The sequence below is a fragment of the Ipomoea triloba genome, chromosome 9 (genome assembly GCF_003576645.1).
Source record: "Ipomoea triloba cultivar NCNSP0323 chromosome 9, ASM357664v1".
NCBI classification, from domain to species: domain Eukaryota; kingdom Viridiplantae; phylum Streptophyta; class Magnoliopsida; order Solanales; family Convolvulaceae; genus Ipomoea; species Ipomoea triloba.
The window spans coordinates 20,927,868-20,942,428 of record NC_044924.1 but is presented as its reverse complement, the minus strand read 5'-3'; the positions used below and the strand labels follow the sequence as shown (position 1 = coordinate 20,942,428).

At 32.5% G+C, this 14,561-nt stretch overlaps 2 protein-coding genes across 2 annotated transcripts; one reads left to right on the top strand and one right to left on the bottom strand.

Annotated features, from left to right (window-relative positions):
* Nucleotides 1–492: 492 nt before the first annotated feature.
* Nucleotides 493–1,428, bottom strand: LOC116029731. The gene has a single exon (XM_031271773.1). It carries the CDS (start codon nt 1,426–1,428, stop codon nt 493–495), a length of 936 nt encoding a protein of 311 aa, XP_031127633.1.
* A 3,124-nt stretch (nt 1,429–4,552) lies between these two features.
* LOC116030234 (DEAD-box ATP-dependent RNA helicase 8-like) lies at nt 4,553–11,377 on the top strand. The gene is made up of 10 exons (XM_031272412.1): nt 4,553–5,009; nt 5,128–5,188; nt 6,118–6,352; nt 6,884–7,122; nt 7,631–7,882; nt 7,956–8,136; nt 9,728–9,816; nt 9,897–9,970; nt 10,060–10,178; nt 10,912–11,377. Exons 1-9 carry the CDS (start codon nt 4,753–4,755, stop codon nt 10,136–10,138), a joined length of 1,467 nt encoding a protein of 488 aa, XP_031128272.1. The 5' UTR covers nt 4,553–4,752; the 3' UTR covers nt 10,139–10,178; nt 10,912–11,377.
* The last annotated feature ends 3,184 nt before the right edge of the window (nt 11,378–14,561 follow it).

The window sequence follows — 14,561 nt, the reverse complement described above, 5'->3', positions numbered from 1 at the left end:
CTCGAAGCTGGCGAAGTAAATCCCAAGACTCAACGCGTCTTGCTCGTTCCGGGAACCCATAGTAACACGTCAATCGGTAGCTTGCCATATTCGGTAAAGAAACTTTCACATCAATAAAATTGTGAGCGTAACCAAGGACCGTCGCTATATCCTTGTCACGCCAGAACAAAGCAAGCCCACCTCCCAAACCAGATCGCTTAACACATAACAAACCTTCGAAGCCCAATCTAACACATAAAAACTCCACCGTCTCCTCTCTAGCTTTAGTCTCCATTAAGAAGACGAACATGGGGCGTTGTTTGGACACTAAGCCCAATAGTTCACGAACTGTACGAGGACACCCCAAACCTCGACAGTTCCAGCTGATGATACTCATTGTGATGGGCGGGTCTGGGTTCTAGAGCCCGCCGTAAGCAAGTTTTTTAACACCTCTAACATGACAACATCACTACTTCCACTTCCCCGTCGCTTGCCTCCAGTTACCACTGTTTCTCATTGGCGTTTCGACACAGCCACCACCTCCTCCTCACCATCCTTTTGATCCAACATAACCATCGCTGCAGGTACGTCACTATGGGCACCAGTTACCGATACATTCCCCTCACCCGAACGAGGCTCTCCACCGACCGGTACCAACCAGCTCTCCCCAACAGCTCGTGGCCCCCGCCGGGATCCCGCACGCAAATCTGGCCCAAATGGGTACTGCTCCACAGAACCAGCCGCCTCCCTAGCCTTCAAGCAGAATTTATAAGTGTGCCCCATCATACCACAGAAAAAACAGAAACCATGCAGCCGCTCGTACTTAAACGAGACCCAACACCATGTTTTATCCCGTTTGAGTAACTTCATACGGCGCTTGATAGGTTTGTGCACCGGCATAGCCACCCGAATTCGATAGAAATCGAGCCATGGTGCCCCAGCGAACCGATCATCCCCTTTCACAAAAGTCCCAAGATAGTTGCCGATCTGTTCAAGTATCGTCGAAGAGGTGTAGCCATAGGGGAGATCATGGAGTTGAACCCACATGTCGACTGAGTCCAAAGGCACATTAACTAGCAGTACCCCATCTTTCACCGGTTGACAGACCAACGTACAATTCTCGAACGACCAAGGCCCTTCATCAATGACATAGTGCATATCCGAGGCGTGAAAGAAAACAAACATAAAGAGATTCGGTTGCAGCTCCGTCACCTGAACCCCCTTAACAGGCTTCCAGACCGACGCCATAACTTGCCTCATATATTCCAACTTCACGAGCTTCGCAGTTAGAAACCTTCCCACAAGTGGCCAGGTCTCTACCGCCGCAACTCCGTCAGGCGCTACTTCCGTAACAGCCGGTTCAAAAGCCTCCTCTTCATCTTCGAGCACCATATCAGCCCAGCGTGCAGTGACCGCAGCCACCCCTTTGTTCGTCACCGTAGTCGCCATGCAAAAGCTATTGACCAAGAGAGCCAAAGAAAAGACCGGAACAGTTTGATTCCTTAATTATATTATTACTAAAATGCCTTTCATTTTGGATGAGATAGAGGTGAAAAAGGTAAGAAATTAAGAGGGGTGGAGATATATTAATTAATTATATTATTAACAAAATAAGAATTTTTTTTATTTAATTATATTAATTATGTTGTTACTAAAATGCCCTATAGTTTTGGGGGGAAAACTCCTTCAGGCACTTCTGCTATATATAGATATAGATTATTAATCTAAGAGTAATAAAATATCTCTTAAAAAAAGAGTAATAAAATATAATATATGGGAATAAATATATTTAATGAAACATTTAACAGCAGAAAAATCTGGTTTATAACACAAATCCAAATTTACTTCAACACGACAAATTAAAAAAATACTTATACCAACATAAATGCAAACTAATTCAACATAACTTTCAAATTATCTCATCAAATGTCATAAATAATTCACCAAATAACTCCGACCCTTGTTCAATTTCAAGGTTTTTCTATCTTCACAATCGATTTGGCCTTCTTCCCAACATTGGATGAAAATGAATCATTCAAGCTACGTTTAATGCTGTTATTGGAAGATCCAAATCCAATTATTTCAATTTCAACATCTTTTTTGAGATCTTTTATTGGTGTGGTGACCTCACCACCTGAAGACAATTCCTTCAAAAAAAAAAAAAGGTGTCTATAATTTTTGTTGTCTAATATTTTCAAAGTTAAAAGAAAAAATATAAAACTAGTTGACTAAAAAGAATCTCTTTCAACACTTGCAATTGTCACCAATATATATTAAAGCTAATTTCACAAGTAAAAAACCTAATGGATATGCACTATTATTTTTTTGTCTCCACTAGTTTTTTAGCAAGAGAACCAACCTCTTGGATATTGAAAAATGCAGCAGATGGAGGATATTATAGCTTTTACAAGAAGCTCCAACAACATTCAGCGAAGTACCAATGTTTTGAAAAAGTAAAGCAACACAAAAAAATGTCCAAGTTTTGAACTCAACTTTGAAACTCCATAGCTATTGCAAAAAGAGAGGAAAAGTTATTTGAAAAAGTTGGACTTTTTTAATTCTCATTTTCCACTCTTGCTCTCTTATTTGCATTTTCAGTTCTCATGAAGCAAAAAGGTATATATATATATATATATATAAGGGATCAAGTGAAAAAGAAGCCTTAGGTAAAAAAAAAAAAGGTTTAATCTCATCCATTGATTCAGTCTAGATCAATGTTCAATATGAAGCAATTTATAAATAAAAAAAAGTTGCGGTAGTAATATGGTAATTTTGTGTAAGTTAATTTTTTTCTTCCACGCCTACCAATAATTAATGCACATTGTCCCTTCTTATACAGCACATTGTTGTGCCTTACAGTGCACATTGTTGTGTCTTCAACCTTTAAGTTCGTAGGTGTTATATATATATATATATATATATATATATATATATATATATATATATATATAAAATTTTAAAGAGCATTTGATCGTAAATGAATCACTAATTACTAATTTTAATTGAATATTGTGATCGTTTATGATTTGTGTTAGATCATGCGTTAAATTTAGTCTTTTTAATAATTATTTCATAGGCAAAAGGGTCAAATAGGCCCATGTACTATTATTGATTGTTCATCTAGCACCATGAATTAAAATATGGTCCATCTAGGTCATTATACTCTTAATTATTTTTCATCTAGCATTTTAGCCTATTTCTAACAAGTAACCCATCTAATTTGATGATATGGAAAAATAAAATTAGAAAAAATGATTACATGTTATTTATATGGATGTTTTGGATGATTTATATCATATTTCATTAATGAAAAAAATAATTTCTTGCAATGAAATATGGTAGAAATCAAAATTGTTATATAAAGTTTTAATTACATGAGTGTATGTATAGCGGGGTATTCACTATCGTTCGGCAATGAGATTTCATGGAAATCGATATATGAAAAATTAAATTATTTTTATAATAACTTAAGATATATTGTATTGGGTAAATTTTATTTTATTTTAAAAATAAATTAATATTTTTGGATTTTTGGATAATTGAATAACTGAAGATATTGTATTTTTGGATGATTTATTAGAAAGAAATATGGCAGAAATCAAAGTTGCTATATAAAGTTTCAACTACAGTGTATTGTGTATGTATAGCAGAGTGTACTGTGTATGTATAGCGGGGTATTCAATGTCGTTCGACAATGAGATTCCATGAAAATTGATCATATAAAAATTAAATTATTTTTAAAAAAATAATAAAATTTACCCAATATAATATCTTAAGTTATTATATTTAATTTTAATATATCGATTTTCATGAAATTTCATTGCCGAACAACTTTGAATATCCCACTATACATACACAGTCGTGCAGTACACTGCAATTAAAACATTATATAACAACTTTGATTTCTACCCTATTTCATTGCAAGAAATCATTTTCTTCATTAATGAAATATGGTAAAATCATCCAAAACATTCATATAAATAACATGTCATCATTTTTTTATTATTTTATTTTTCCATGTCAACAAATTAGATATGTTACTTGTTAGAAATGAGCTAAAAATGCTAGATGAAAAATAATTAGGAGTATAATGACTTAGATGGACCATATTTTAGTTCATGATGTTGGATGAACAATCAGTGTTAGTACATGGGTCTATTTGACTCTTTTGCCTATTTCATATTTTCTACCTTACCATGCACATTTTTGCGTTTCCAAATTTCTAATGTACATTGTCCCTTCTTCCAGAGCATATTATTGTACCTTCAACCTTTAAGATCGTAGGTGTTATATATATATATATATATATATATATTAAAGAGCATTTGATCTTGAATGACTAATTTTAATTGAATATTGTGATCTTTTATGATTTATTTTAAAGATCATGTATTAAATTTAGTTTTTTAATAGTTGTTGCATATTCCTGTGCTTTATAATGCACATTTTTATTTTCAGTGCACATTTTTATGATTTGTGTTGAAGATATCTATTTTGCTCATAGAAATGTTACTTCAAATATATTTACCATTTTTTAGTTAAAATATACGCATATTGACTCTTCTGCAATTTCTATTTTCCACAAATTCATAAGCCCTAGACCCCAGCGCGTACCAGTCTTCGGTCTTCACCATCGTCTCCATCGCGGTATTTGTCGAGCTGCTTTGCTTAGGAAAAAAAAAAGAACATATCTTCTGTATTTACGACGGAAGTTTTTAGGGATTCATTTGAGGGGTTATTGATTCCGGCTAGCTCGTGTGAAAATTTTGTTAGATGAATTATAGAGCAAGATATCCACCGCCGGGGATGAGCAGCGGCGGAAGAGGAGGTGCCGGCCTGAACCCTAACGCAAACCCTGATTTTAAGCCTAGAAATCCTCATCAGTACGCCCAGCGAAGTCCAGTTCCAAATCAACAGCATTTCCAGAACCAGCAAACCCAGCAGTGGCTCAGACGGAACAAGGAGTTGGGTGCTGATTTTACCGCCGACGAGGTTGAAAAGACCGTGCAATCTGAAGGAATTGATGCAAGGTATTAGCTCAGTTCTTTCGCATTTTCCACCTGAATTTTTCCTTGTATTTTTCTGGGATTAGTTATTTAAGTTGAATACACTGAGTTGTGAACTAAACACGTTTTGTTCCTTATTCAGTTCGCAAAATTGGAAGGCGCAATTGAAGATACCTCCACCAGATACACGATACAGAACTGAGGTATACCTGCAATTTGCACTGCTTGCCGGTTTCTCAATTTATCTCCATTTTCACTCTGCGAAACATTTATCTTTTTACCGGTTATATTTTATGAAGAGTTCTTTGACTTAATCATTTAGGAGTCTGATACTCTCATACGGCATTTCATTTGCTACCTTAACCTTTTTTTTTTTTTTTTTGACAAATCAAATGTTTTAAGTATTTCCCATCAAGAAACAAGTGATGCCTATATATTTTTTATGGATATCATAGAAATTGAAACATGACCGGTCACTGGAGCTTGTTGGGACTTGGATGTAGATGCTAGTCAATAACTCCATGATGCTTATTAATTATTAGGCCACAGATTGAAACTTTGGGGATCACCTTTACTAGGTTTGCATGAAGCCATGAAATCTCAAACTATTGACATTTACTGTTGCCTTTCATTGATGTTATCATCAACTATTGACACTAGGCGATCTGTGGAAAATTCTGGCTGTATGTGATGTATCATGAGAAAACAACTGTCTCATTGTCTATGAGCTCCCTAGTCCATTCTCTAAATACTGTAATTGACTTGAAAAAATTTATAATTACTGGTTTTGACTGTTGAGCTTATATATGGAGTAGCATCATCCATATATTACTCAACTCCTGACTGCAGTCAACACCATGATAGAGATTGTTATAGTATATCTGTGTCTGTGTGCATATTTTTCTTTCTGAGTGCATCAATTTATTGTCATAGTTGATGGATTCTTCAAGTTGCATCTCGTTCTATGCTTCAGCACATTTAGAATTTTCTTTTATATAATTCTAGAAGGTTATATAATATCTCATGAGTGATTATTATAGTAAAATAAGTTGTTCTAGAACACTTTTTTACATGTATATCCTTTATGATGTATATTGATCATGTTTCTGACTGATAAATGCACTTTTTACAGGATGTGACAGCAACTAAGGGGAATGAATTTGAAGACTACTTTTTGAAACGTGAACTGCTCATGGGGATTTATGAGAAGGGTTTTGAGAAACCGTCGCCAATACAGGAGGAAAGTATTCCAATTGCCCTAACTGGAAGTGATATTCTTGCCAGAGCTAAGAATGGAACAGGAAAAACGGCTGCCTTCTGCATTCCTGCCATAGAAAAAATTGATCTTGACAACAACTCTATTCAAGGTTCTGATCATTATATTTTAATTGTTTTTGTACTCTGATAAACCCTTATTCATGGTGCATGTATTGATGCTCTATTGCAATTCTGGTGAAAATTTACACACTTGTGATGCCCACAAAAGAAAGTAAACTTTTCTACTAATGTGTTGTGTTACTTTGTATATGTGCTGAATTATGTTCTTCCCTCTGGTTCCATAGAAACAGAGAATATAATGATATCATAGTACTTAAACTGAACATGTTATTAGACACTTCAGATCATATTCAATTTTTCATTACAGGTGTATAACTGTATAAGAATTTAGTTGCCTTACATATTGGGGTCAAAAAGAAGTTGTGCTTTTATCCAGTATTGCCCATGGACTTGGCTTTAGATTTTTAAGTGATATGATGATTCATTCATATATAATTTGGTATGAAATCATCCTTTATTTGTATGTTTCTCTCTCAGTCATTATTTTACATTATAATCATTGATATATGACTTGCTTCACTCTTGTAGCTTAGTTGTTAGCTTCGTGCTTTTATTTGCAGTTATTATCCTTGTTCCAACACGAGAATTGGCTCTTCAGACATCTCAAGTTTGTAAAGAACTTGGGAAGCACTTGAAAATCCAAGTCATGGTTTCGACTGGTGGAACTAGCTTAAAAGATGATATTATGCGTCTCTATCAACCAGTTCATTTATTGGTGGGAACTCCTGGAAGAATACTAGACCTTACAAAGAAAGGCGTTTGCATTTTAAAAGATTGCTCAATGCTTGTCATGGATGAGGTATTACAATTTCAGTTTTATGTTTTCTAGTTCATCTTTCTTGTGAAAAAACATCATTGAGCATATAGATGCTTAGAACTGCGGATAGTTCTTCATGAAACTACTAGCCTTAATGAATTCCTCTTTCCCTCCTCTTGTATTGCCCCTTCTGCTGTCCCTGTGCACCCTTTATGAAATTCGAATGGATTTGAAAAACAAAGTATTAGACTTGTAAACTTGTTAGTAGCACCTTAGCTTGGCTTGAATATGTGGTTATAAAAATGCTATGGAGTAACAGTTAGGAGATTCCTGCTTTTCAGAAGTATGAAGTATGAATTAGAAACATTTATGATACCAGCTGCATCACTTTTATTTATGATCCATTTTTACATGTCTACATTTTATCATCTATGTGCCAGCTGATCTTGTGTTACTATTTGCCATTACTGTTTATTTTGCTTCTTTGAGTCTTTTCTGCCACCAAACAGCACCATAAAATTCACACCATGTCTGCACTAACATTTTTCAGGCTGACAAGCTACTAGCTCCAGAATTCCAACCATCAGTGGAGCAACTAATACGATTTTTGCCTGCAAATCGTCAAATTTTGATGTTTTCAGCTACATTCCCGGTTACTGTGAAAGATTTTAAAGATAGATTTTTGCATAAGCCATATGTCATCAATCTGATGGATGAGCTTACTCTTAAGGGCATAACACAGTATTATGCTTTTGTTGAAGAAAGGCAGAAAGTGCATTGCCTGAACACACTCTTCTCAAAGGTTAGATCTTACCTATTGTTTATGGTTATTCTAACTTCTTAAAAATGATTTTTCTTAACAAATTTGTCTACAGCTACAAATCAACCAATCAATTATTTTCTGCAATTCTGTAAATCGTGTTGAACTTCTAGCCAAGAAGATCACAGAGCTTGGCTATTCTTGCTTTTACATTCATGCAAAGATGCTTCAAGACCACCGAAATAGAGTATTTCATGACTTCCGCAATGGTGCCTGTAGGAATCTTGTTTGTACTGGTATGAATTATGATGCTTGCATCTCTTGACATACTCTGCTTTGAACTACTGTCTTTTCTTTTTTGGCTTATTGGTGAAAGAAAAAACCCAAACCTTTATGCCTTTTGACAAATATATCCAAACCTTCCAATTTTAGCAATTTAATTCCAAACCTTTGTGTCTTACAACAATTACTAGTATTTTCTATGCAGATGCGCAAAAATAGTTACCAATATTAATACTCAATGTTAAAATCTTAGTTATATTGAAATTTTTTTTTAATAATAGTATATAATTTTTTTTTAAAAATCATAGTTGTAGAATTCATACTATATTAAAAGTATGGTTGATAATTTGTGTAATAATTATGGTATGATTAATAATTGTTAAAGTAAGAATTTAAGATCTGGTAAATGATAAAATATAATTATGGTAACATTTAATATATACTAACGAAAGTTTAACTGTGTAAGATAATTTTGCCTGATAAAAATGATAGAACAATGTTTGTAGCGCAATGTACAACTCAATAAGCATAAAAATATAGACATAAATCGTGGGTAATAACATTGGTCCGCTCTTATAAGTTTTTTTTTTTTTTTTTTTTTAATTTATTTATAAAGAGTTTAGATATTTATATTATTGTGTAATAATAATAATAATAATAATAATAATAATAATAGTGTAAACCATTTTTATAAATTTGATATTTATATTTTAGGAAATAACTAACTAATCCCTTACTAATTAAAATCTAAATGAAATAAAATTTATTTATTATATTACTCCATTATATAATATCTACATATATTATTACTGTTGAAGAATTTAAAAAGGATGCATGTGCATGATAATAATAATGGAAAAAGATAACGGAAGTTATAACAGTAGGGGTATTTGTCCAAAAAATTGTATAATACAACTCTTATAGGACAATGCATGAAAAAAATTAACGTAAAAACAGACATAAATGAAGGGTACCAACCTTAATTCACTCTTATTAGTTTTTTAGATTAGATTTAGATATCCAATTATGCATAACAATTATATCAAGTAATCGAACTCTAAAAAATTAATTTGACAAATTTAGATATCCAATTAGATTTGACAAATCAATATCAAATATCTGTATTTAGTTACAATTATAATTCCAATCTAAGAAAAAAATCCAAACTAACTCAACTTTTCTAAGTTGGTGTACAAATTATTTAAAAAATTATAACATAAAATTATTTTTTTTTTAAAAAAACATAATGTATCAAAACGTGTAGTCCATATAATTAAAAATTCAAAATTAAACTCTTAAAAAAAGTTCTACTTATATAGAATCATGTTCAAACATGATAACCACCAATTAATGCCCAAATCAGGATAATTGGATCTTTTAGAGTTCAGATTTTATAATTAGATATAATTGTCACATGATACAAAGGCTTGGTATTAAATTACGAAGTTTTAAAGGTTCGTCTATAATTGTCCATATAAGTAGTTTTTTCACCAATAAGCCTTGTTCTTTCTTCTGATGTTTGTGCAACTTTATCTAGGTTATATGAAGTTCTCTGTTTGATCATTTTAATAGCAATCCCTTCTTTTCTTGTGGGTTAAAATACAGATCTGTTTACAAGAGGGATAGATATTCAAGCAGTCAATGTTGTTATTAATTTTGATTTCCCAAAGAATGCAGAAACATATCTACACAGGGTATGGTGTTCAAATCTTCAGTGAGTGTATTATTTATCTCTGAATGCTATCTTCTTATGCAAGGTGATTTTACTATACAGGTTGGACGATCTGGGAGATACGGTCACCTTGGCCTGGCTGTAAATCTGATAACTTTTGAGGACCGCTTCAATCTGTATGCATATGAAACTGTTTTCTCGTGATAACTCTTAGTTGATCATCAATGTATGTGCTTTCTAGTTTCTAATATTTTGTATGTTGCAGGTATAAAATTGAGCAAGAACTTGGAACTGAGATCAAGCAAATTCCTCCACATATAGATCAGGCTATATACTGCCAATGATGTGTGATTGATGGCTATGTGGTCAATAGTGGTTACAGTGGTGAGTCTTATTGAAGATATACTTTGTTCTATTAAAGCTCTTTATTTGCTTAGCTTTTGTGGTGCCACTGAACCCGGGTATTGTTACTATAATAAGCATTCATGCCCTTGTTATTCTTAGTACCAAATAACCCTATGCTGTAACTCATAGAGCAGAGTGATTTTCTGTAAAAATAATAATAATAACAATAATAATAATAATAATAATATTTTTGTGTCTCATTTTGTGTCTGGTTCTGTTAACGAGACTTGACTGAATTTATTTTTAATTCAATGTTTCATAATATTAAGTTTAGTATTAATATACAAAATTTATATATTTAGAAACTACATTAAAAGTATTATTAAACACAAAAAAAAATTCAATTTTAAGAATAAGTAAAAATACTTTTAAAAAAATAAGCAAAGAAAAAAGAGTTGATTTGACCAATGAATAGTAAACAAGACAGGTAAAATGGGAGGGATGGAGTAATAATAAAGCCAAATCATACCAATTGTTTTGGGGAGATTTTTCTGCAACTAGTATTTCCCTTGTTTATTAATTGCTTTTTTCGCAGCCTGTGGCCCTTAAACTTTTTCATTTTGCGTCTTATTTGAAACCTTAGACATACTTCCCACACCCAAGTGCCCTTCCTTGATGTTTTTTTCAATAGAGAGCCAGAAAGAAAACAAGAAATGGAAGAAAATATATCCTTATTCCTCAATATATCAAAAACTTTTGTTTTTTTCTACAGAATTGCTCAGGCCTTCTTTCACTGAAAGTACAACACTATTTGAGGTGCTTTACTTGAATTTGAGGTAGAAATGAAAAGACTGGATGCTGCATTGGTGTTTCAAGGTGCATCCCAAGGAAATTGTGTGTACATATATCCTAAATAGCCGGCTGGATTCACTCTAAAAAGTTCCTGAGAGCCTTTTACTAGGTGTTTTTATGTTGCATTTGCTTCTGTAAACAAAAAAAACTAGTTATATCTGTTGTTGCATTAGTATGCTCTCCCCTCCCCCTGTTTCTATTTGGCTTGAGTGGTTTAAGATCTGTGTTTGCTGGCTCATACGGTATTATTAGTAACTAATACTTGACTATGAGGACTTAATATTCTAGTCCAGTGGGGGTATGTTGCTTTTAAGTTTATTATTCATGATGTTATTTTCAAATACTATGAAGAGGTTCACTATTGCCAAAATTACACATGTTGCATAGATGAAAAGTTTTACCGCATCAATTTAGAATGAATGTTTTATATTAATTATTAGGCCTTCCTCAATAGTGTGGATTTTGATGTGATTTTTGAAGAGTTCTTGTAGGTGTGATTAGGAAAAAAAAAAAAAAGAAAAAAAAAAGGCAGTGCTTAACGCGCCCAGTGGGTGTGCAGATTGCACATAACGTGCAGAGGATTTGTCTGTTCTCCATTGTGAGTCCCAGTATTTTTGAAAAAACTCCATATTAATTGAGCATCCTTGCATCTCTCTCTTTTCATTCTCTCATCCATGTAGCTTATTTTTCTCTAAAAATTTGTGCAAAAGTCACAAATGGAGAAGACCTTGGAGTTATGTAACAACAAAATATTTACACAATATAAATTTTGGCTCGATTTTTTATGAAGAAAAAGATCAAGGTATGAGTTTTTATACAAATGGTGAACTTGATATTCCCGAGGTTCTTTCTCCTGTAAGACCCAAGTTCTTTATGGATATCTCAGGAGAGAGATAGCAGAAGTTTACTGCCATTGTACACGTTTAGTGCAATTTAGCCCGAGCATGTTTATTTGTATTTTTTAATAAATTTTATTTTTTAAATTTTAGTTTTATTTTTTTCCTCTCTTCTATCTTCTCTCTCCTAGTTAGAACCTAATAGAACTTAAAAAGGAAAAAGAAAAAAAAAAACTATTCTTATTGAGGTTGCAATAGCAATAATTGACCAAACATTATTTAATACTGTACAAGACAATCATATCTATAGGGAAGCGAGCCATGTGGGTAGGGAAATTCGGAGTGGTGGGGTTTGCTGCATCAGGGGCCTGCTTTGATGCCTTGATGGGGTTTATTTATGTGCTCACTGGGAAATAAGGAGGGGAATAGCTAATACTCTCCTAATCACCAATATTATTTTAAATGCCAATTGTGAATGAAATTTAAACTCTTATACTTTGTGATAATAGTTACTCCGTATAAAATATAATGATTTGAGGGTTTTTTTAACCATCACATTTTAGATTTAGTTTTCAATTATTACTTCAAGTTGTTAATTTTGTTCTTTACTTTCTCAAAAAACCAAGTTACCAATTTTGTATACAGCATTGAGTATCTGTGAGAATAATTCAAATTCACTACAAAATTATCAGGAACTTTACAAGCTCATCATTTATATGGAAATATTCAAAATTAGGACTCATAGAATCTAATTTCAATTATACATTTACACATGTGAGAAATCAGAAATAGAGCTTCCACCATCATTATACGAAATGAATTCATTATTACACATAAAAGAAATTAAAACAAAAATTTTTATCATTGTCAAAATTTAATCAATTACAACGTATGAAAATAAAGTCAAAATATGAGCATAAGTCATACTAAATTTAAAACTAGGATTTACGAGTTATGACATGCCTCTTCTTTCTAAAATTCTCATCGAAATTTGGAGATTTGGGCTTCTACAAAAATCAAAGAATAAACCTTCAAATATTGAGAACCAAAAAGCACAAGTGGCAAAATAGGGCAGCATTAATTGGAGACACTATTGCACATTTATTGATTTAAACAATTTGAATTTGAATAAACTAATAAAGAGTAAAAGAGATGATTAATTATATACCTTCTTAGAGAATCTACAATCAAATTTGAAGACTTGGAGTTTGGGGGTTCCACAAAAAAATTAGAAGCACTGAATCACTAGTTTGTCGTTCACCTACAATAATCACCATTTCACCACTCTTAAAGTCTCTTAGGGCACAATGATACTATAAGAGAGTTACAAAATTAGGGGTTAGGGCTTCCACCACTGACCATATAACGCGAGAAAATAGGGTTTGCAAAATAATGGAGTATGAGAGTGTCGGCTTGTGAGTGGCACAGACTAAGGTACACTCGCACTCTAAGAGATAGAGAGAATTGAGACTTGAGAGAACTCAACGAATGAGAAGCAGTTACTAGAATAAAGAGAACTCCAGAAGCAACTATGTGAAACAACAAAAATGATCTAGAGCTTCCAAAATGTGAAATGACAATGTGCATGAATAAACAACGTTGTTTGGATATGGTATGGGTCTATAATATTTTGAATTTTTGGACAGTTTATATATCAAAAGGAAGCATCCAACTCGATATCCACAATCCCTCTCATTTCAGTCAAATACCCACCCAAGCTATGTCAGATTGGATCTTTAGCCCGTGTCAGTTTTCCAATTTTGGTTCAGTCGGTTCATGCACAAGCCTAGACTCAACTACTCAATTCATCCCTAATTTTTCTTCGTAAATTTTAACTTAAATTTATTTTTCTATTTTTCTTTTTATACAAATGAAATTAATGTATAAAAAATCATTAAAAAGCTCTAATTAAGATCTTTTAAATAACATTTATATTGATATTTATTTTTCAATTTTTACTGAATCTACAAGTTCACAAAGTCACTGATATATGTTTATAAAGTCACTAATGTAAGTTCATAATGCCACTACACTACTATAGGTTCATAAAGTAATCACTACAAGTTCATAAAATCACTACTGTAAATTCATAAAGTCTTCACTGTATGTTCATAAAGCTAATACAATAGGTTTCATAAAGTCACTAATATAGTTTCATATAGTAACGCAACTACTGTAGATTCATAAATCAATTATTATTGGTTTATAAATTAAGTTACTACTGCAGATTCATAAAATCACAATTGTAGGTTTATCACACAATTATTAAAATGATATATTAATATCAATATAAGTGTTATTAAAAAGATCTCAACGAAATATTATATATATATATATATATATATATATATATATATATATATATATATATATATATATATATTATTTATTTATTTATTTATTCAAATGTGGCGGGGAGCTCCCATGCGGTCGTGCGGCCTAATCTGCGTCGTACGATTTCATTAATTCAACTGGAATTCGCGTATGTTTAAGTCGGGGTATTATGGTAATTTTAGTATCTATATTACGTGAATTGAAATTGTGCATTTTAGTACATAGTGTGGTGCGTTTGAATACATGCTGTGGTGTGTTTTATTACGTATGTTGGTGCATTAACTATATTGTGGAATGATGTGTTTTTAATCTATCCGCTAGTGCATTTTCATACGTAAAATGGTGAGAAGAGCAGTTTTTGGTATGAAAAAGTATGGGAGCCCGGGCTTAGATGGTATTC